Source organism: Lutjanus erythropterus, chromosome 4, assembly GCF_056507025.1.
Source record: "Lutjanus erythropterus isolate fLutEry1 chromosome 4, fLutEry1.hap2, whole genome shotgun sequence".
Taxonomy (NCBI): Eukaryota; Metazoa; Chordata; class Actinopteri; order Lutjaniformes; family Lutjanidae; genus Lutjanus; species Lutjanus erythropterus.
The window spans coordinates 9053228-9077873 of NC_139320.1; the positions used below are offsets into that span (position 1 = coordinate 9053228).

Here is a 24646-nt window from a genome sequence, read left to right on the forward strand (position 1 = left end):
ATTAACATTTATCAAACAGCTGAAAACTGACTGTTTTATTCAGAAGTATGAATTTGAACAGCCAGACTGCAACAACTTTTTCTTCAATAAAATAAATCAAATTTAAAAGAATTTCTTTCTTCAACGATAACATGAAGCAAAATGAGAATATTTCAGTTCAGAATATTTAAACTCACATATTAAGCTGATCAGCAACAGTATTTCTGCTGAGGCTTACATTTGAAAATAGCTTTTTGTCTGGACACAAGACGTCACACACTTTAATCTGGCAGCACCTCAAAAACTCTCCCTCTGTAAATGGCTTTACTGATCTGGTTGATCTGGTTTTCTCTTCTGACACTATAAAACTATCTTTCACCGCAGCTTCACTTTGTGATTTTGCTTTTGTGAACATTTCCTGCTGTGACTCTTTTGAAACTCTTCTGCCTTCAGTAGTTTCTGCTGTGTGTCCAGAGTTCTGTACTTGTCCTGATAGTTATGTCTCTCATGTTATATTCTTTAGTTACAGCCACATTAGCCCCGATGTCAATAAACAGGTCCTCTGCCTCCCACCTGCTCTGAAAGTCCCTGTGTGTCATTAAAGCAGCAAGAGGTAGGGTTGGTACACAGGTCTTGACTTGCATGGCAGCTGTTGCAGTGCATCTTGGGATTTGTGGTATGAGTGGTGGGAGTGCTGTTTACCAATGGGCCATTCATAATAGACACATGAAATGATCTGGCAGGCTGTATATAATCGTATCATGGGCCGGATGTGGCCCGTGGGCCTTAAGTTTGATGACGTGTAATCTAGTCTATGACCACCTGGGGAATCCTGTGTGGGCTACTGTGGGAATGTGGGGCACCAGGGCCTTTGCTACAAAGCATCTGGTGCTTGTATAACCAAAGTGAGAGCTGTGTCTGTATCCTCAGCACAAAGTCAAACTAGTGCTCAGTGGGTGCTGGACTCCACAAGGGCTGCCCCTTGTCTCCGATCCTGTTTCTGATTTTCATGGACAGGATCTCAAGGTGCAGCCGGGGTGAGGAGAGAGTCCGAACCTCAGAACAGCATGTCTGCTTTTTGCAGATGATGTGGTTCTGTTGGTCTCATCACACTGTGACCTTCAGGACACACTATGGTGGCTTGCAGCTGAGTGTGAAGCAGCCAGAATGCGAGTCAGCACCTCCAAGTCTGAGGCCATGGTTATCTGTCATAAAACAGTGTTTCATCGAACTGAGGGTGAGTTGCTGTCCCAAGTGAAGGATTTTAAGTATCTCAAGGTCTCGTTTAATGAGAGATGGTAAAATGAAGCGTGAGATCAACAGATGCACATCAGCAGTAATGCAGTTGTTGTACTGAGTGGTTGTGGTGAAAATATTTAACAGTCAATCTACATTCTACCCTTCATGGTCATGAGCTTTGGGTGGCGACCAAAAGAATGAGATTGCAGATACATGTGACCAAAAATGAGTTTCCTCCATTGGTTGAGCTGCTGTTCCTGCGTATCAAATAGGAACCACTTGAGGTGGTTCAAGTATCTGGATGACTTTCTTTAGAGGTTTCAACTGGCAGGGTAGACTGAAACTTCACTGGAGGGATTATATATCGCATCTGGCCTGGCAACACCTTGGGATCGCCCAGGACGAGCTGGACAACTTTGCTGGGGAGATAAATGTCTGGAAAATCCTGCTCAGACTGCTGCCACCACAACAATTGAATTGAGAACAGGTGATGCATGATGATGATTGCTGCAGCGCGATTGGTCAGGGGGTGGATCCCCGAGCCTAATTGAACACCGGCGGCCTGCACTCTGTCTCCTCTCCAGCCTTTCCACCACAAGGAACCACCAGCATGGTGTTCTGAATTGTTTGGTCACAGTAAGCTTTGTAGAAGAGTCAATGTAAGATCATTTGTACTGGATAGAGTAATTCTTTGGTAGATCGCTGAGAGTATGTGTAAATTAAGTCTCAAACTATTGTAAATACTTGTAAATACTTGTAAATAGTGGGGCAGTTAAGTAGAGGGGAGAAGCCTTTTTGTTTTGAACTGTTTTCTCCTGTTTTTTCTAATTTAGGAGCTTAGGTTAGTAATTTGTCATTTATTGTCTTTTGTTTTCTGTAGGTAAGTTTAGGGTTTTTTAGATTGTTCTGTTTGTTGTTTTGGTCTGTTCTTCCCCCTGAAGCTAATTAAAACTGCACCTTTTTAAAACTTGGCTTACCTAGTCGCTGGCCTTCTTTGGAGTGGGAAGACTGGGGGAAGCACCTTATCTGTTATGTCAAGGGTTCCCCTAGACCGGGGCATAACAGCTGTTAACACAATAACAAGCTGACAAGGCTGTCCCAGGTCCAAGTTTTACAGAGGAATGCTTTATTTGTATGAATTTGGACACAACCAGTGTGTCCTCCTGCGATATTTGATTCCAATGTATGCTGGTCACGTGTCCTTGAAATGGACAGAAATTTTGATTTGGATGGGGAGTACTTTTTCTATGAATGACCACTTCTAATAACATCTAATTTATCCTGTCGACCTTGTTTCTCAACAGGTGAAGGTCACATCATGTCAGGATGCCTAGATTCCCACCAGCCCCGGCCCTGTCAGAACACCACGATGATGCCATCTCCACCGTTCAAGAAAGTGATGTTGTGCTGGAAGGGGAAATGAGGGATATGGAACTGCCTCAGGATCTGTCAGAGTCAGAAAAGGTTCTGTCTCCCTTGTTTCCAGTGGAACTGAATGAGGAGGAAATGCAGCAGCTGGACAGTAGCTGGAGCCAAGATGGAGACCTGCAGGGATGTGGACAGTGAGTGTCCTATCACAAGAACTTGATAGTGGACTCCCATGGGTTGAAAACATATTAAATGGTTAAAATGTTAATATTAACAAACCACATAATAATAAATGACTATAGGCATCCTGTCAAGGCGTCTCTTCTGTATTGGCCAACACGTCCTCAGAGGACTCCCAAAACAACATACATGACTGTTGGAGAGTACCAGCGAGGGGGATACCAGGCTGCAGTTTAGACACTGAGCCTACTTGGTAAGGTTTAGGAAATGATTGGTCTGGGTTAAAATAGGGATTTTACATTATGTAAGTCACACATGAAGCCTAACTTAAAACTTTAAATAAGTCAGCATTGTTTTGTTTTTTTTGTTTCAAACAGCACACAGACAGCTGTCTCCTGGGTGAAAGACCTGTGTTTGAACCATCAGTCCACCATAACCTCCTCCCTACTCTACATGGACTGTCTCACTCATTATGCTAGTCCAGTTATGATTATGTTGGCCACCAGAGGTTGCAGCCTCACAATGAAAGTAAATATGGGTCATAATAATCTGCTTGCACAGATGACCTACATGGCTTTTAATGGCAGCTCTTCCAGAAAGTACTTATATAGGTTGTATAGAAGAATTTTTGTCATAGTTCTGCAATTTTCCACTGGGGCAAATTCTATAAACAATAGAGAGCTTAAGTCCTAACCTCACTTCCTGCCTCTGTTGCGTCTGTGTCTGTAGTTTTAGTGTCTGACATCAGAACTCTGTGGATCTTTAGCTGTTTGACTTTCTCTGTCTTTCCAGACTGGAGAGAAGGTGGGTCCTCTGGCATGAGTTTATGAAAGAACACGCCCACCTGGACACCTGGCTGCAATTGGCTGAGCAGGCTGTCAGTTCATCCAACCCCACCCATGTTAACTATGTCACTGCCAAGGAAGAACTGAGGAAGTTTGAGGTGAGAAGAAGTGAAACACACACAGTCTGATCTCTCCTCTCCACACTTACCTTTCACTTGGACGGACCTCAGAGATATAATTATCCAAATTCAAGTTGGTATGTCTCCCTGATCCATATACTTGTCTTCTATAAAAATCTGGACAGGTCACATACAAGGCTGTCAGGAGAAGACAAACGGGTTAGAACAACATTAGGCTGAAGTTCAGGAACAGGTTAAAGACATAATCCAGGAAGAGTGTAAATATCACTCAGCAGCCAGTCGTAAAGCTGAAGCGGGCAGTTTTTATGTTTAAATTCAGTTGTCTTACCACTTTAAATCACAACGTTTGAGTGTGCAGCAGAGCAGAGCGTCCGACCCCACTGACCCAGAAGCTGTAGATTTTCCCTCTTGGTCTAAATAAAAAATTTGAACACGGGGACAAGTATAATTATCATTATTAAAACTACTAACTTTAATACTGTATGCATAGTGTGGTAGGTTCATTGCACAGAAAGCCTCTCAGTTAAATAATTTAATGGCTGAATTGTCATGTTTGCTGATCATGAGGCCCAAATAATTAAAAATTTTGAAAATGTGAAGTATAATTTACCCATTTAATGGGTAACGTCCAAGTCATCTGCATAATGCATGAATTTAATGTCTGACTCTTATAGAGCGAGACTAGAGCAGCAACAATCAACTGATTCATTCAGTAGCCATCGGACACTAAATTATCCAGCCACTATTTTGACAGTTGATTATGTTTCATTACATGATGTTTATTTAGCTGATGCTTCTGTCCAAAGAGACTGATAATAACTGCTTTCAACCATGTGGATACAATCCATAAAAATGCAAGAATCGTGAAAGCACTGAGCTGAACCATGTCACGGTGCTCCAGGTGCTACATTTAGAAAGATTAAGAGATAACGAGGTTTGTGTTTTGTGTGTTCAGAGGCTGCGATGCGAGGCTGGATCTCGGCTCCTCCAGTTGGACAGTCTGACCCGCAGGAATCGAACACTGACTGGACTGTTTCAGGGCACCATGAAGGCTCGGTTGCTGGCGTCAGCGAGGGAGTGTGGGCGACGATGGGACGATGTGAACGTCAAACTGGAATCCATCATTGGACGACTGGAGGTCAGAGGTCAAAATAACAAAGAAATGTATAGGACAGTCTGCTGAATTTGAGGATTTGTGGATTTGAGTGACATGACTTGGATTCATTCAGTTCATTCTCAGTAAGGTGACACTTAATGCACCAGATCCACTTTGTTTGAACCAGTCAGACAGCAGAGAACCACGAAGAACCGACATTACATTACTGAGCTCCAGCTGGAAAATATAAGACCAAAGATCATTTTGTTCATGTACAAAAACTTTGAGGCGGTCAACAAAAAAATGAATTGCAGTGTGAAAAACAAACAGATTGAAAATTACAGACAGACGCAACAACTTCCATCTTCATTCAGTATTTGAAGTTGCACGAAGAAGGATGAGTTGAGGCTAATATTTACATAGTGAGCAGGCTAATGGTTAGCTAGCATTGGCTTAAGTGCTAAGTAACTTTGTAAATCAATGCGGCTTGAAATTGAATGTCAAGACTTGTATATGGCTCAAAAAGTTTAGAACCTGGGACTTGTGACTTGCAAAACAGTGACTTGGTCACCCCTCTGGGCTTCAAAAATTTTTAAGTAAAAACAACTTTCTTCTTTTTCTCTCTCAGCTGTTTGTGTCAGAGTGGGAGGGGTTTGAGGCAGAGAGGGAGGAGCTCGCTCTCTGGTTGGCTGACCTGGATGTCCGTCTGACTGCGGTGGATCACCTGACAGGAAACACCTGTGAGAAGCTGAGACGGCTCCAGGTGTGTGTGTTTTACAACTAAAGGCTTGTCTAGTGGTCTGTTTTCATACTACTTGTACATTTACCTGTTAGTCTGTGTGTGTGTGTGTGTGTGTGTGTGTGTGTGTGTGTGTGTGTGTGTGTGTGTGTGTGTGTGTGTTTTCAGTCCTTTCAGCAGTGTGTGTGTGTGAACTCAGGCCGTGTAAATGCCCTGTTGCAGCGTGGCGAGGAGTTGATCCAGCGCAGCCAACCAACCGATGCTCAGCATGTAGAGAGCCACCTGCTGGAGCTGCTGCGGCACTGCAGCCTCGTCTACAACAACATCGCACGGACACATACCCGGCTGCTGAGCATGAGACTGGTACACACCCACACACACACTGAAATGAATGGCGGTGAATATACAAAGATGTAAATATACATGAGGGTGTCACTGAGGACCTACAGTATCTCACAAAAGAGAACACCCCTCACATTTCTGCAAATATTTAATTATATCTTTTCATGGGACAACACTGAAGAAATGACACTTTGATACAATGTAAAGTAGTCAGTGTACAGCTTGTATAACAGTGTAAATTTACTGTCCCCTCAAAATAACTCAACACACAGCCATTAATGTGTTAACCACTGGCAACAAAAGTGAGTACACCCCTGAGTGAAAATGTCCAAATTGGGCCCAAAGTGTCAATATTTTGTGTGGCCACCATTATTTTCTAGCACTGCCTTAACCCTCTTGGGCGTGGAGTTCACCAGAGCTTCACAGGTTGCCACTGGAATCCTCTTCCACTCCTCCATGATGACATCACAGAGCTGGTGGATGTTAGAGACCTTGCACTCCTCCACCTTCTGTTTGAAGATGCCCCACAGATGCTCAATAGGGTTTAGTTCTGGAGACATGCTCAGCCAGTCCATCACCTTTACCCTCAGCTTCTTTAGCAAGGCAGTGGTCGTCTTGGAGGTGTGTTTGGGTTTGTTATCATGTTGGAATACTGCCCTGCAGCCCAGTTTCTGAAGGGGGGGGGGGGGGGTCATGCTCTGCTTCATGTCACAGTACATGTTGGCATTCATGGTTCCCTCAATGAACTGTAGCTGATTCAGAATTGTATGGCTCAAGCTTCTAAGACATTGGATCCATTTCCCATAATGCAACTCAACATGGGGCATGGACATAATGCATCATGTAATGGAGTGGAATTTTTCCTGTGGTTTTTCTGTGGAGATTTAAAGTTGAATAGATGAACAGCTTCACTGTGTGTATATTGAGGTTTGCCTGGTGATGATGCAGTTGTTTAACAGTCTATAGTTTGTACTAAGTGGTACTGAATTAACTACAGTGTTTTAACTACAGGATCATTGATGCACTTGATTTTATTGATTTACAATGTACAAACACCCACTGCTCTGAATCACACTGCCTCTGGTACAATGAGGTATTTATTCTAATCATTTTTTTACAGACTGTACTTTTGTTTTTTGCACAGAAAGTCACAGGTTTTACCTGCTGGAAGGCCTCTCAGGTGTAAAAGTAAGGAAAAAGATAGACCAGTCAGATTAAAATAGAGATGAGCTGTGCAGTGCCCACCCAGGTCTTCTGCAGTCAGCACAGCAGCTTCAGCTGATCATAATGCACACATCTGCAGCAGATGTGTCGTGCCACGTCTGTGTCCAGTGCATTTTGTCCATTCGACTGCCTGTTAAATGCTGTCATTTTTCAAACTCTGTGCGTCTAGTTTACACAGTCTCAAGTCTAACTCAAGATTACCCCGATGACATCTTCGTGTCAGTACTTAGTGAGTGGTTTGCTCCTTTAAAAACATTTTTCCACTCATAAATATTTAATCGGCTTGTCGTTCAAAATAGGAGCAACAGCTCTGTGCTTCTGTTCAGGATTAGATTGAACTGTTATTGAGTTTGTATGCACACCTCTTCATCTGCTTCTTCTCCTCTGCACCAATCAGAGTAGTTTTATTTACTGCATATTTTTTATCTTGATAATAATCAGTGCACAGCAAGATGACAAACAGGAGTTCAAAAGTGTTTTAGCTTTGCACTAAATAAATAGCAGAAAGCTTCCAAAATTTCTAAAGTATACATGTGTTACATGGTTATGTTAGCAGTGGTGAAAGTAACCTCCTCTTCCTCTTCCTCCTCCTCCTCCTCTTCCTCTTTCTCCTGCAGGTGTTTGAGGATGACTGGATTCTGTCTCAGGCTACAGACTCTGGTTGTCCTTCAGAGAACCTATTAGAGGAAGAGGGAGCGATTGATAAAGCCAACCTGGATCTCCCTGCAACTTCCAACCATCCTAAAGGTAAACCAGCATATTAAATATTTAATTATAGAAATTGGATCATTCTAAAATCTGTTTTAATGATCTATCTATCTGCTGTCGTTCCATAATCAAACTGTTCCATAACCCTCTGCTCTCACCCTGTCCTTCTCCTCAGATCCATCCTCACCTGTTCACCTCCCTCCTCCTCCCTCTCCATCCTCACCTACCCATGAGCACCTGGGGCTGGAGTGGGACCCTTCAGTTGATATCGGACGTTCTGTCTCCTGTGACGATGCCGACTCCTCATATTTCAGTGCCAGCACAGGTAGGAAGTGACTCTCTTTTGACTTTTCCTTTGACAGTAGTTACAGATCCAAAAGCACATTGACCAGCTCACATTCTGACAGATTATTCCAAACAACATCTAATTTTCCACACCAGACTTGCTATTTTATCTGTCAGCATGACGACATCTAGACCATGATTAAGTCCTGCAGGCAACATTAAACTTCTTACAAACTTTTGTACGTGTTGGAATAAACCTGAAAGACTGCTGAACATGTAGGACTTCAGCTGCACCCGGTTTTATTCCTTTGTGTATCTGCTATAATGAATATAAGTGGTTTTGTGTGTGTGTGTGTGTGTGTGTGTGTGTGTGTGTGTGTGTGTGTGTGTGTGTGTGTGTGTGTGTGTGTGTGTGTCCGCATGTGTGTGTGTAGGTATGTGTCACAGGGATGGTCTGAAGAGGCGAAGCTACCTCAGTTCTCTCGGCTCTCAGTCTGACATCAGTAATGACCATCAGGAAGCAGATGTGGTGAGTTACAACAGCCTAAAAAATTAAATCATTATGGTTTTAGGAAAAAAGAGACAAGATTGACATGATCAATTTGTAAATATCAGATAAACACTAACTCTACCAAGTGCAGGGTGATTGTGTATTTTCAGACCAATGGGATTTTGTTTTTGAGATAATGGGACGTTTTTCAGACCATTGCGGTTTCTGTACCCATAAAATGGGCCGCTGTATTTTGGCTGGGCTTGTGCCAAGACATCAATGCATTTTGGCTAAATTTAAATAAAAAGGTGATGATGTAGTGGTCTCTTCTGTGGTCCAGTGTGAGATGAGATTAATGGACAACATAGAGTTCATTATCCTCCATACTGGAGCACAGAATACAGCACTGGGTTTATACTGTAGCAACAACCTTGACAGTAAAAATGAGTAAAACTCAAATCCTTTTCTTAACATCAGTTCATTTAAGTGTGGATTTAACCAACAGTGCACCATCATCGCTGCCCTGTGGTGTCTCCAACCTACTTCTGATGAAACTGTGCCCACTTTCATACAGCGAAACCCTCAACAGCAGTGTTCTGTTTGACTCAAATTGGTAACTCATAGTTCTTCAAAATGAACATTTCCCATTACTCAACACCAGTCACCCACCAAACACAGTTAGGGAATAGTGTGCTAATAGTGTAGCTAATTCTTGTGTAATTTGTGGTCTGAAAACAGTCAGTTCATCAAATTCAGTTCATGCCCTGGGACAAAAATGAGCGGCTAAGCCCATTCTGGTGCCATTCTATTATTTCATTTCCCATTTGATGGAGTGTCTATTTGTTCAACACCCCGTTACTCTAAAAACAAGCCCACTGCTTTGGAAACACACTACAGTTGTTGGTACAGTGACTGCTGGTCCTGTCCATGGTGCTGAATTGACAGAGGTTTTGCCCTCGATAGATGATCTCTTTGGACTTATACCAAACAACATTTTAAAGGATTTTACTGTTGCAGACAAATTTTATCTCAGGTGTGCACTCCATCACCTGACAGTTTCCCAGTAGGAGGATATGTAACTTGTTTGACTAAACACACTAACATGGAATATGCAGCATATTAACACCTTGACATAGAGACCATCAAGTCAACTCTGAAATGATTTGACACAAGTCTCAAGTCAATGATCAAATTCTTTGAGACAAGTCCAGAAGAAAGTCTAATGTCTGTCAAAGCGAATCACAAGTGGAGTGGGATATCATTTGGTCCAAGTCCAAGGGTCTCAATTACATAGAAAAATGTTCTTAGATTTGTACTTGAACTTAGTCTTAAGATCATTTTTGACACTGTTGTTAAGTTTGATTCATAAAAGATAAAAAAAAACTTTGCTTACACAGATCCTGAGAAGAACTTTTGTAACTTTTGCACCTGTGATCCAAAAACATTCAAATGAATTCAAAAGTGACGATGCACCTGTCTTTCAATCAGACATTTCCTCTTATATAATTCAGCACAAATGAGCGTTCAGTCAGAAACGACCAGGGACCAAAAGAGAAAAGCAAACTTTTTGGAAAATGAGATCACAGCGAAGGTACGAGAAATTACAGCCAGACAACACGTATTATTCTGTGGACTAAACAATGAGCTGACAAAAAAGACAAACGCATTATTTGGGAGTTTGTCATTATTAATTCTTCATACATTTAAATAATCATTCCTATCACATAGTTCATAAAGCTCATGAAAGTTCACCAAGGACTGGAGCAATTATGTGTCCAAAACTCTGTTTTCCTTTTAACCAGCAGGAAAACCATTGCAGCCGAGTCTACACTTTGGGAGAGACAAGATTGTTTCCTCGTCAATCAAAAGTCCATTTTATCAATGAGGCCCCAGGCCCTGACATACAGCAGCCTGTTAACACCCTCATCCAGTCTGCTGAAGCTGTTCCTCTGTGCTGAAAATTCCCAAACAAAACTGTCAATGTAATTATCACAAAGAGCAGCACTGTATCTCCACACAGTTTGATCTCCATAAAGATTCTGGCCCTACATTCTGACGTTCCCTTCCCCTGTCCCCTTCTAGCATTTAGTGCTGAAGAGATGCGTCTGGACAAGGATTTTATTTTTATCTCTTTACTTGTAACACCCAAACCGAAGTGTCGTCAGAGAGGCAACATCAGGACCACATTTCAACAAACCCATGTGGTGTTACTCTTCTTATTTCATTGTAGGCTTTCTCTTCTCTGTTGTTCTGCTCTGACCCAGATGCTACATCATGGCCCAGAGGCTTCGTCTGTCTGTCTGTCTCTGTCTCTGTCTCACACACACACACACACACACACACACACACACACACACACACACACACTCTCACAAACATTGATGTTCCAATACACCAGCTATCTAAAAATGTTCCCAGCTGCTCGGTGCCGCCTTATGAGCTGGTTATAACAGCTCACCTTCTACTTCTACTGATTTATTGATGACACCTGGAGGATGTGGCACCTCTATATGTTGGCGGGTACATTGGTTTCCTTTTTTAGCTTATTTTGGTGAGATACAGGAGAGTGTGTCAGCTGCTGTGTGAGAGAAGAGCTGAAAGAAACCGAACAACAGAAGGATAAAAATGGAGAAAGAAGAAACAGTTGGGTGAGAATTAATCTGAAGGAAACGGATGAGAACAGACACTGAAATGTTCAAGTAATCTGAGTATCCTCCTCTGCTTGCCTGCTGCTCCCCCCTCTCTTCTGTATTTCTGTCTGTCACACACACACACACACATGCACAGCTGCACTGTCGGTGAACCCCAAAGCTCAACAGGAGCAGAGACAAACAGAGAGACACACGTACAACTGAATTAGCATCTGATTACAGCTGCAGCATCCCAACAAAGACATCAAAGTGTGTGTACCACTCTGTATTTTTTTACTATCTTCTTTATTATTGGACTCATAACAGCATGATGTCAGCACGCCCTCCCTGCAGGCTCGACTTGACTCGGCACTGTCTGCCCAGAGGACTCGATGTTGTTGTACTTCATTAAATCTACAACCGCGTGACCTCGTCTCCGGGTGCTCGAACGCTGTTTGAATTGCGAACGCAACTCAAAAGACTCTGTGCCTGCAGAGGTTTTTTTTTGGGTACCCCCCCACCCCACCCACCCACCACTCACCATGAACTGAGGAGATACAGACTGCTTTCAGTTCAGTCAATTTAACTCACACTTCTCTACAAATACAGCATAGAGTCTGACTGGTCCTGCATTTCTATTAATGCTTAACCTTATTAATTTAATACCATGAATGTCACATACATCACTGTATCATTTTCATGCATAAACTTTACATAAGTTTTTAGATTGCCTTCCTTCCAGACAGTAAGTGGTTTAAGTTTGTTTCTATGAAAATCAACCTGTGTGACTTTTTGCACACCAAATAATTCAGCTCTGAAAAACTGAAATGTTCCTGGTCTTTAAATGTTTTCTGTAGTTAGCTAAATGTGCATTAATAAATGGTTAAATAAATGTTTGTGCTGCAAGTGAATGAAAGATGCTCTATAACCCACCAAAAGTAGTCTCATAGTAGACGAACTGTCAACTACACAGCAGCTGTGAAGCAGGTGTTCATTCAACATATCTTTGGAAAACTGAGATTCTTATGTTTCAGCTGATGCAGACTAAATCAAAATCCAATCACACTTCACTGATCAATAAATGTCCAGGTCCTGTTTCATTGGAAAAGGGTTTGGTCTCTCCAATCCAGTCAGATAAAACACATAAATAAATACCCACAAACTGCTTTAGCATCATCTCAGACGAGTCAGCAAATGTCCTAATATTCCATGTATTTTCTGTCATTTCTGTGTAAATATTAGAGTTGTCTTGGTATCAGAATGGCGGCTGTACTCTTACCTTATTGGACCTTTCATGTCCTGTCCGCAGCCTACAAGAGCCAATGAGAATCTGAGCTGAAAGAAAGTACCTGCCCCTTTTCTCTCATGTAAAGACAGAACCAGTTGGAACAGATTGTGCTGATGACAGACGCTTCATACAGCAAATCAAATCCTGAAAATTAAAATATGCAGTTTTTAATATGTAATATGAAGCCAAAACACAGAAATATTTACATTTACAGGGTTTGCTCTGAGCTTCTTTTTTATGAACAGCTTTTCTTTTTTCACTTTATGTGCACAAAGTTTAGTTGCAACAAGAGAAAAACACGGCTTCTGTCAGTCTGAAACAGGGTTTGGTGTCTTCAAATGGCCTTTTTCTGGAAAACATCTCTGTGGTGCTTTCAAATTGAAACTGAAATTCTGTGATCCTATTAGATTTAGTTAGAGCTCATCTGCAGGAATTGTTTTGCAAAAGTAATCAAATGGAAATAAAAACCTTCTTCAGTTTGTTCAAACTTCTATATCTGAGTGTCAGTGTAGCACTTACAGTCAAAAGACACCAGAACCAAACATGTAGTCTAACGCTTCAACAGCGGCTCTCAGTTTACTTTGGATAAACCTGGGTTAGGCGTTTTTTACAGGAATGGTACAGTGATAAACTGTGTATTTATTCATATGCATATGAAAAGGAGGATTGTAAATTTGGTTATTTCTTATGAAAAACATGGCTCTTTGACAACCAAACACCAAAATTTAAATACTGACTAATGTCCTTGAATGCACCAAGTTTTGCAAACCGCAGTGAAAGTGAATTATCAAAATGATGATGGCGCTTCTAAATGGATTTTCATGGTGTACAGTCAACAGACATGAACCTTCAAGAACGAGTTTGAGTTCCTGCTTCACGTCAAAAGATGAAGTAACGTTTACAGGCTGGATCTCCTGGAGATTCTTTATAAACGTTCTGCTCTGTTAAATCTGTTTTCTGCGCAGAGATTGGAGGAATGGTTTGAACATACTCACCCCTGTGGGAGTGGGACTCAGCTGAATGGAGACCAGTGGGCGACCTCGACCCCTGACAAACCGAACAGTGAGCCAGTCAGCTTTGATGGGGGGCGTGTGAGGGCGTGGCTGGGAGTCCAGAGCCCCGCCCCCTCAGAGGGGAGGACTTCCTGTTCCAAAGCTGTGCAGACTGACAGGGAGGTGAAGGTGGGTGAAAACCCGTTCAGCCACACTGCTGCAACCTTTAGAATAATAATAAAATAATAAAGTTTGACTTTATTCTTGATATTTTGACTTAAAAATCTCTAAAGTTCTTCTTTACAAACTCTTAAGTTCTGAAATAAACTTGAAAAAGGTTTTGGTGTATTATAATCAATAATAATTTATTGAATTACTTTACTTAGTTTTTGGGGAAAAAACTCTATATGTATTTCAAAAATAGATTTGTCATTATTTGGAGGCTGCTTGAAAATTAAATTGTTGCAACTGAAAATATAAAATTATTACTGTTAACAGAGTTTCTGAATTTCTGAAATACAGAATTATTTGTTGCTAAAACTCAAAGGTTTGAGTTTTTCTAAAGAAGAAAAAAAAATTCTCTCAAAGATTTATAGGTCAGCAATACATTTTACAGTTTATTTTAAAAATTACTTTGACGTAAATCTCAAAAATTTAGTGAAGACAATTTCCTTGAAAGAGTTTTCTCTACTTTTTTTACAGTGCAGAAAGCAGCTGCAGTAAATGACTGAAGCCTTTTAAAACAATATACATTATACATATACATATGAATGTGATATTATATTAATGAGGAGTTTATTAAGATTTATGTTGAGCTTTAAACATGTTTTGTAACACTTGTTTTTTGCTGAGCATGTTTTTCAGTTCAACATTAACATTCAGCATATGGCATCACACAAACATCACCTGTGTGTGTATGTGTGTGTCTCTCTCTCTCTCACTCACTCACTCACTCACTCACTCACTCACTCACTCACTCACTCACACACACACACACACACACACACACACACACACACACACACACACACACACACACACACACACACAGTAAATGTGTGACCTTGTGGGACCAACTTTGTTATGGACGTACATAGAAGGTAACATAATTGAATGAGCGCAGCTCTGTGTGTTCAGATCAGATTTATGAGCAGAATCTGTTTTCACATCGATGTACTTCATCCTGTCCCGCAGATATCGAACACGGTTTTTACAGAACACATTTTACTCTCTTACTTTTGGTCCCCAGATGGGAGGTGAGCTCCCGACATGTAGGTCTAGAAACACGTTGATATCTTGAATGGTCATTAATACATGTACAGTAGACACACAGACTGTGTGTGTGTGTGTGTGTGTGTGTGTGTGTGTGTGTGTGTGTGTGTGTGTGTGTGTGTGTGTGTGTGTGTGTGTGCTGTCCTCTCTCACCAGAGGCTCCATCAACATTCATAATCATCAGCCTTTATTTTTCCGTGCACAGACACCTTTGTAAAGATGGATTCCTGAATAACCGTGCTCTGTCCTCCTCCTCTGTTGTCTCTCTCCGCCTTCACGTTTCTCTCTCCATCAGACTTCATTGGCCTCAGCCTTCATTTTCTCTCCCTCTCTCATTACCAGTGAAAGCGTCTATTTATTCTCCTCTTCCTCCATCTCGTCCGCTGCTCCTAGGGCCGCCGAATGAATCCATAAAGTCTTGATTTATGCATCGAGTCTGGCTGCACTTTAACTGTCGCCATAAAAACAGGAGAGAAACACACAGACTTCCTCCTCTCCTTCCTTCCTCTTCACTGTCTCCTTCCCTCATGTCTGTTTTTCCACTGTCTGACTTACAGCCAGTTACAGATAAGTGTCTGTCTACAGGCGATGGGTACAGACAGAGAAGAAAAGTTTGTAGATGAGTTTTTCAGGGTCAAATCTGATGACAACGTGTGTGTATGAGTTGTTTTAATTAGAGCGATTTTGTGCACGCTCATTTGCAGGATGCAAGTTTGACTGAACGCGTGTTTGTGCGTAACAGCATCGGCACTTTCTAATGGAGGTTCATTACTGACAAAACTATTGAGCGAGCACAAAACAAATTGGAGCAGAAATCATCCTGCAAGTCCAGATTTGAGAGCAGTGAAGGAAAGAATCAGGAGTTTAATCGATGCTTTGGAGCAAACTGACTGCGAGCAGAACGAACTCTGTTGGATTTGATTTTGAAGCATCATTCTGATGAACTCTGCCCTTTTTCTTCCCATCAGTTCAGAGGTGAACTTATGTCACTTTGAAAGCACCTGGACAACATCTCGTTTGTCTGAAGCTTTATTAGAAGTACAAGGTGTCTGCAGCTTTCAACAAGTAACATTTTTTAAAAACCTTTTAATACAATTACGTAAGCAATAACAACATCTATTTCCCAGTATGCTGGCATATATTGTGTAAAGTCCAGAGCACCTCTGCTTTTAATGTTGGCATTGATACCAACATCATCCGGACGTCACTGACACCAGAGTTGCTGCAGTTAACGTTGTTCTGATGTGAATGTGGCACAATGTTGTCTGATGGTCGGTGTGTGTTAATGGGTGTTTATGGTGTTTCTGTGTATTAATGACTTTCTGTCAGGGCTGCACAAGTAATCGCAATAAAACGGCATTGTAGCCGAGTGCAATATCCAAAATGCAGAGGCAGAATTTTTTTGAGAATGCGAGAAAGCATTATAATATATCATATATAATATATAATATATTACAGTGAGGTTCTGTAGAGCTGCACAGATGAGCTGACCTAAAAACTCTTGTCTCAAGATGAATGAATACATGCTTGTCTGGTTCAGACCTCAGTAAATATCACATCATCATGATTTTACTAGTTTGTTTTTTTAGTGAATATTAAAATTGTAATGCAAAACTGACCATGTATACAAAGTCTATCACATATCAGCATCCCAACTTAAGTCAAAATAATCGCAATATGAAATTTTTACTAGAGCTGCACCGATTTCAATTTTCTTGTCTGATTCCGATTTTTTTTAAGGGTCTGACCTGCCAGTTCCGATTTTCAGTCTAAGAACTGTAATTGACAGCATTCACAAACATTTTTGCAACTTTTCTTGTAAAATTTCAGTTGGATGTTCATAATCAGACACTGACTATTAAATATTCATGAAATATTATTTACCTTTTTTTCCAAGGTCTTCAGGTTACAGCCAGGTTTTATTATAGTTTTATATTTAGATTATTAATCGGGGGAATAGGGATCTTGTGAGATCAATCTTGCAGGATTTCGCAGACATGATTTCACGTGATCTCCTGTGGAAGCAGATGTAAACAAACCATCGTGCAGAACACGTGTGCGAGAATGACCAGCACAGAATCAGATATGTGATGCTGACTGGCTGGTCAGGCTGAAAACCAGCCGGTTCCGGTCTCTGGACGGTCGATCAGTGCATCCCCAATTTTTACCAAATCATGCAATTCTACTTCCTATGCAAGTCTAATGCCTTATTACCCATAGTTCCATGGTGCAACAGGCTTCAAATTCTTTTTTTTAACTGAGCAGTAAATGTGCTGTTCTTGGGCCTGATCTCACCAACTGAAACTCACCCATATTTGATAACTGTAACAGAAACAATCAGATTACTTCTAGAAGCAGCTGCACACACACCACATCCCGACACTCACTGTGTGTGACCAGGATTCACAGTTAGCATTAGCAGTTATTGGTTCCATGTTGGTTTTGTAGTTTTGTTACAGCATCATTAATGCAATTCTTTCCCCAAAAAACATTTAAACATAAGACTGAGGTTAATGTAACTTTCTAAAAGTAACTTTAACTTCATTACCAATCATCATCATTATTGGATTTTAGACTTTTTAAAAGTAGAATCTGTAGAATTTGTCCGAGGTGTTCATAAATGCAGCTAACGTAAGACAACATGCTGCCAAAAGATGATCCCTCCATCAGTTTTACAAGAGATGACTTCAGACTTGACTTAAGCATAAGATTTCTTAAGTCTTAATTCTGTCTTAACACAACTCTCTTGTGTCCACGTGTACATTGAATCTGTTATTAATCCATACTGGCTGTGAAGTGATCCCTTCCTTACACCACTGCAGCGTAAGAGATGGAGGACAAAATCTACAGACCTCATTCTGTGTGAAAATGACTTCTAAAGTTCAGCTGTCAGTTAATATAAAGCTCCTGCAGTCTGAGTTACTCTAATAAACTGGGGTTCTTCCAAAGTTCATCTTTTCAGCACTAAATTCCTCTGGATTTTGTCCCTTTTCTCTTTACTCTCACTACAGACAGGAGGAATGATTACAGCAACATTATGTTAAGATGGACTGAAACAGATTCTGCACAGAAAGAAGCCATGTGGAACCACCTCTAGAATACTTCAATTTATTTTGAACACATCTAGCTATAAGGGCAAAGTTTAATGTACAACTCCAGCGCCATAAAAGTTGGGATGTTTTATAAAACATAATTAAAATCAGAATACAATAATTTGCAAAACCTTTTCAACATGTATTCAGCTGAATCCAGCACAAAGGCAAGACGATTAATGTTCACACTGATCAGCTTGTTTTTTGTGTTGTTGTTTTTTTTTATAAATATCCACTCATTCTGAATGTGATGTTACTGAAATGCTGGGTGAAGAGTCTGGTATCACAATGGTACATCAGCTTTTCTTTGAACACTTAGTCAGTGTTTGGAAACTGAAGATGCTAACATCTGTCAGGACCAGGAGGACAGAACATATCACACCTGGTTTAAAATCACTGCACGTGCTACCTGTAAGTTTCAGAAATGATTTTAAGATTCTCTCATTGGTTGAAAAATCCCTAAATCTTCCTGCTCCTGACTACCTGTCTGACATGATATGTGCTCTCTAGATCCCTCAGGTTCCTCTGGTGCTTCTCTCTCGGTTCTTTGTAGGATCAGAGAGTGTGGACGTTCTTTTCAGCCTTGTATCCTTCTAGTCGACTACACAAGATTAAACATTGCTGCCCTCACTAGTCGGCGCCAGAAATACTAGTTGGTTAAACTATTTATCAATATTTCATTCATGTACAGTGATAATTATCTGTTGCCTCTAAGACGTTATGCACAAACCCGATGATCCAACGATAGATAGAGGACAGCTCGTAAAACCAGTGCAGTCTGGAAGTGTTTTGATGTAGAAAATTGATATCAGGTTGAATGTAGATTGGAGAAACGTGATGACATGCTAGCACTGCTAACATTAGCCACACGTTGTGTCAGGCTGCCACCAACTCTGTGACCGTGTTCAATCTGAAAAGTTGAAGCATTTAAAATATGATTTGTTGATTGTAGACTGAGATTAACGGCTTCAAATGACTCTTAATACACAGTGTTTTTTCAGACAGTGTTTAACATTATGAGTTAATAAATTGTACTTTTCTTTACTGTTAGACTATTTGACTAGTCTAAATTAAAAGTTGTGTTTAATCAACAGGGACATTCGTCAATTTTTACTTCCCCTTTTCTGTCAATTCTATCTCCTACTTTTATGCTTTTTATTTTTGTGTTGTATTTGTTCAAATGTTTTTGATCACATTTTATAGCTCTTGTTATGAGAGTTGTATGTTACGTGTGACTTGTGCTATATGAATAATTTGATTGATTTTTTTTTTTCTTTTTAGTGAAACACTTTGTGTAGACTGCTCCAGAAATATTAATAAACTTCTTCTTTTAATTATTATTATTATTATTATTATTATTATTATTATTATTATTATTATTACAGTTTTATTTGGAAGGAAGCCACATCAATGCACCAAACAGCCAAAGTCTCCATGACAACATGCAACAACATTTTCCTGCCTCCCCTTCACTGTCATGTGACCTGAAAGTCTCATCTCATTGGATGAAGCCCCGATATCAATCAAATCTGCAGGTGAGGTGATGGCGTCAGTTGGTTATCTTGGTTTTGAACGATGTAAGAGATAAATCAGAGATGCTGTTGGTGTTTTTGGAAGCAGTTTTCCTTTAAAGAACCATGCTGTCATGACACATAATTCAGTGCTGAGACTGTTGGATCATCAGTTCACAGTCATTTAAGTGTTATAGAAAGAAAATTATACACACAGCAGCTAAAGTAAGTAGTAATAAGAAGGACTGTTGCTGATCCCTCGAGGGGAGCAATAAACTGAGTGTGGCTGTGGGCAGAAATGTTTGAGCTGATAGTTTCTTCGACAGTTTTCATGTGAAACTGTGAAATGTTGCCTGAAACCGCTGTGGCTGAACAGACGCTCTCTGTTCTGCAGGCTGAAGAAGAGTTGTCCTGTTGTGAAGAAGCTGAGCGTCTTCTCTCTGAACAAAGGTGAGAAAACACAGAAACCCTCAGACACGTCGAGCGGCTGTAAACTGCTGGATGCTTCTGAAACCGCAGAGATAAGCAGAACAGAGTGTTTTATGTAGAGAAAAGGACAGAAGGTCAGCAGCCAACAAACACGGTTTTGATCAGGTCATTAACAGGAAGTTTTCCATTAAAGTAATTGAGTGATTTAATGTCATAAAGTCTTTATTGTGCCAAGTCTTTAGTTTCAAACTTGAGGTCACCCAGAAGAACAAAATACAGACCTCATCCCTCATAAAGCCCCTGAACCTCCAGACGAGACACGTTCCTAAAATGGTTTAATTATGTACATTTCCATGTTTTATTTATTGAGTTTGCTCTTTAATTCTATTTTCTGCAAGTGTTAGAGGAGTCCTTCTCATCTGAAAACCAACACACCTCTAAACTCCAATAACTGTCTCAGAAGTGTCTGTTTTCATTCTGACCAAATCACATAATTCTCTCCAGAAAACTGGGAATTATGATGAAATTGCAGAATCATACAATGAAGGATTACCTTTTCATTTCCCCTAATATCAGACTCAGTACTGTTTCAAAGCTTTTTCTACACTGACAGGAATTTAATTTAGGTAGAGAAATAGATTATCCTGTTTATATTTACTTATTTATACACGTGTATTTTGCTGGTCTAATTTAAATATCTTGAGTGTAAAAGTATGCTGGAGGCGGCCTGAAAAGTACTCGGCATGTAAGCATGGACATGGATGGACTACTGAACGGGCCTAAACTGGGGGGCCCAAAGGACCAAAAAAAACCCACACAGAATAACTACATAGATGCACAAAACAACCAAGAAGATGCAGAGACATAGAGACAGATTAATCACTTAAAAATAATGCCTAGGTGCAGCTCTAGAAAGGTCATTGGATGAGTCAGTGCAGGTAAACAGACATGAACTACACCCTCTGATTTAACATCACACAGACCTCAGCAGACACTCACAGACACTCACAGACCTCAGCAGACACTCACAGACACTCACAGACACTCACAGACACTCACACACTCACAGACAGTCACAGACCTCAGCAGACACTCACAGACACTCACAGACACTCACAGACACTCACAGACTCACAGACAGTCACAGAACTCAGCAGACAGTCACAGACAGTCACAGACACTCACAGACACTCACACACACACACACACTCACACACTCACAGACAGTCACAGACCTCAGCAGACAGTCACAGACAGTCACACACTCACAGACACTCACAGACACTCACACACTCACAGACAGTCACAGACACACACACACTCACACACTCACACACTCACAGACAGTCACAGACACTCACACACTCACACACTCACAGACAGTCACAGACACTCACAGACTCACAGACAGTCACAGACAGCATGATATCAGATTAAAATGTCTGAAAAGATTCACAAAGGCACTGTGATGACATCAAACATGATGTCATGTAATTTAAACACCATGTGGTGAGACCAAACTGGATCAGTGGGTGTTAACACTGCAGATTTAAAAAAGATTGAGCAGATAAAGCAGACACTAACACCTCCTCTTCCTCTTCCTCTTCCTCTTCCTCCTCTTTCTCCTCCTCCTCCTCTTCCTCCTCTTCCTCTTCCTCTTCCTCCTCTTTCTCCTCCTCCTCCTCTTCCTCTTCCTCTTCCTCCTCCTCCTCTTCCTCTTCCTCTTCCTCTTCCTCCTCTTTCTCTTCCTCTTCCTCCTCTTCCTCCTCTTCCTCCTCTTCCTCCTCCTCCTCCTCCTCCACAGTGTGATCTCCAGTAGCAGGGCCCCTTCCTCTCTGCTCTCCCCAGCCTTCCTCTTCCTCCTCCTGGCTGCAGCTCTGGTTCTCCTGGCCTGTCTGATCTGGTTCACTCTGGAGCCTCCGTGTCACCACAGAAGTCGGCCGTCTCGTAGCTTCCACCTGATGCTGACATATGTAAACGGGCCCCCGCCAACATGAAGACCATTCAGAGACACTGATGGACACCGTTTGTACGAAGCACTCTCCTCAGGCTCCGCAAAACGGAGGTTTGCTACTCTTCATGTCAACAGTTTGAATTAACCCTCGAGCCTGACGTTAAAAGAAAGATCTGACAGAAATCTGCTGAGGACGCAGGATGAAAAAGCAGAATAATTAGAGCTGGACTCAGGGGCAGTGCTGAGTGTCAGACATGCTTCCACTATCATGGAAACAGCAGCTCTGCTTTGTTTTTCTGCCCATTTTCACTGTTTGCTTCCATTATTACAACAACATCAGCTGAAACTCAGGCTGCAGGATTGTGTTTGTTTTGCCAACCTTGTCTTAGATAAAGGTTTTAAATACAGCTGTCCCTTTTTTCTTCCAATGGTAAAACAGTGAGCAAGTCCTGAAATATCTGAAGAGAAAATAAATCATTATTCAGCCTTTTAAGGTTAATTTGTTTGTAGAACATGTAGCCAGTAAAGTCAAAGTTCACCACTCCTCTGTGCTGTTTGCAGAAACTCTCTAAAAATGGGTAGATTAAAAGGTTATTTTGGTATTTTTTAGCCTAGACTCTATTCTCCCATGTTTTTGTGTCTTTGAGACTAATGTGGACAACAGTGTTTGAGACAGGTCCAGTACTGAGGGAGCGCTGCAGCTGTGAAACAGGGTGTAATATGATCCTTATAGACAAAGGTGAACTGTCAAACTGTTTTCACCACCGACAGACTTTCACAAGAATCAGCTGATTCATCGCTCTGTTCAAACCCACCAGACTCCATTTACAGAAACAGTTATTTTATCATCATAAAACACGACCTTCAAATTCAAAGCAAACAAAATAAAACTGACCCAAACCGTCCAAGTCTGTCCAACTGTTCCAACATTCACAAATATGGTTTGTTTGCAATAGACCTTTAATTTACTGGTGAGCTGTATTTTGTTTCTGCTGAGTTTGAAGTGTTTTATACTGATGATAAAATTACTGTTTCTGTACATGGAGTCTGGTGTCTTTGAACAGAGCCATAAATCACCTGTTTCTATGTCACTTAGACAAAAAACAAGGGAAAATAGAGTACAGGTTGAAAAATACCAAGTTAGATTACTGCGTCAGCATCACCATAAATTGAAGACATTTTATTATTTATATTGGACACCGCTGAAATAATGTCAAATCACATTTAAATAAATAGATTGCGAGCTAAAAGTCCATCCTTGACCACGTAGATCAGTCACTTACCTCCTTGTTCCAGAACTTGTTTGATAAAATACTAAACAAGTCTGTAAGATTGATAGATCTAAATCAAACTGGTTTGGATGCAGCTTTTTCTTCACCAGCTGCTGAACAAACCTTTTCTGTTTGCACACAGGAAAAGTTGCAAACCACTTAAAATCTGAAAATGTACATTTTGACCACAGCTTAAAATAAAAGTGTGTTTTTAGACATTTTCAGGAAGAGAGTTTTGAGCAGTGCTGACTTGTTGGTCTGATGGCAGCTGAAACAAACCTGTACGTCATCCGTCCTTCTACCAGGGACTGAACCAAACCACTTACTGATCACGTTATGTTTGATAGATCTGTTTCATTATGCTGCTCCATGTTCAGGATGAAAACATAAACTACATTTATTGAGTTAAATCCCAGAGCAGAAAACCTTTGAGTTCATGCCTTAAAGAATCTGACTGTATCAGAATGTATGTGATGTAGACGTGGTAATATGATCCATCTTGATGGATGTCTGAGATTTTTGGCCAGTGAAAGGATTCAGAACTGCCTTATTTTTGTATATAATTTCTATGTTTAGTTGAAAGTTGTGAGTCTGGTTTGTTTGGTTGTAATTCCAATGATTAAAGGGATAGTTCTGGTATTTGAAGTGTGGTTGTCTTAGGAACTTCTCCATAGTGAGTCTATTACCTGACTCCACGGGTCAAAAACAGAAACCTCACAGAACACAGGAGTTGCTGGACTCTTGTTGCCCTGATTGGTTAGTTTGTTTGTGTTATTGTGTGACTTTCGTGACTCCAAATTAATCCTTCAAAACACTGAAATCACTCAAAAACACACATAAACTTACTGATCGAAGCATAAACTCCTGTGTTCTGTGAGGTAAAAATACTCTGTTCTCATAGAACACTGGTTTCCTGTCATACAGCCACACTTCAAAAAACCTGAAATATCCCTTTAATGAAGCAGAGTCTAATAGTTTTAACATCAGAAGATTTATTGTGTTACTTTAGAAGGTTATATCCTTTAACTTCTATCTATGCTAATGTAGCTAAAGCTAATGAATGTAAGGATGCAGCTAACAAGCTTTATGCTTTTCTGCAGCTCAGTTAAAATCATGTTAATACTGATCACTAACTGCCTTATTAAACCACAATAGCACTTGCATTTATGATTCTTGTAGATGTTTCATAACAGGATGGATATTAACAGTGTAAAATGACAGTGTATTGATGTCAAAGGTTAAAGGACAAACCGTATCTTTTTATGTTTGAACCCATTAATCCATAGATTACTGTTGGCCTTTTCTAAACCACATAATGATCGTGTTTTTTCCTCAGGCAGACCTTCTTTTCACTTCATCTCTATAAAAAATCAGCTTGCAGAGACTTGAAACTCTCTGCAGAGAAATGATGTTTCACAGCTGAGAGACCCTGCCTGTATTTACTGTAGTGTTGAAGTTGTGTTGTTGGTGTGTTGTGTTGTATTTGAAAAGCTTTTCTAAAGAACAGTAATTTCATTTTAACCAAAATAAAAGCACATGGTCATGATGGATTGTGTGTGTGCAGGTACTTTCAAGTCTCTGCAAGTTGATTTTGTGTTTTCAGTGTTTGCACAGTGATGATGTTCTCCCTCG

At 40.7% G+C, this 24646-nt stretch overlaps 1 protein-coding gene across 1 annotated transcript in view; it reads left to right on the forward strand.

Annotated features, from left to right (window-relative positions):
• Window positions 1-22124, forward strand: part of LOC146328056 (uncharacterized) — a 53515-nt gene extending 31391 nt beyond the window's left edge. Inside the window, exons 2-13 of the mRNA XM_084716335.1 lie at window positions 2523-2780; window positions 3559-3709; window positions 4647-4829; window positions 5416-5550; window positions 5695-5889; window positions 7710-7839; window positions 7976-8125; window positions 8520-8614; window positions 13459-13674; window positions 19235-19384; window positions 19755-19810; window positions 21594-22124. Of these exons, the coding sequence (XP_084572461.1) occupies window positions 2545-2780; window positions 3559-3709; window positions 4647-4829; window positions 5416-5550; window positions 5695-5889; window positions 7710-7839; window positions 7976-8125; window positions 8520-8614; window positions 13459-13674; window positions 19235-19384; window positions 19755-19810; window positions 21594-21786 (1890 nt within the window). The 5' untranslated portion in view covers window positions 2523-2544 and the 3' untranslated portion in view covers window positions 21787-22124. The remainder of the gene's footprint in view (window positions 1-2522; window positions 2781-3558; window positions 3710-4646; window positions 4830-5415; window positions 5551-5694; window positions 5890-7709; window positions 7840-7975; window positions 8126-8519; window positions 8615-13458; window positions 13675-19234; window positions 19385-19754; window positions 19811-21593) is intronic.
• The last annotated feature ends 2522 nt before the right edge of the window (window positions 22125-24646 follow it).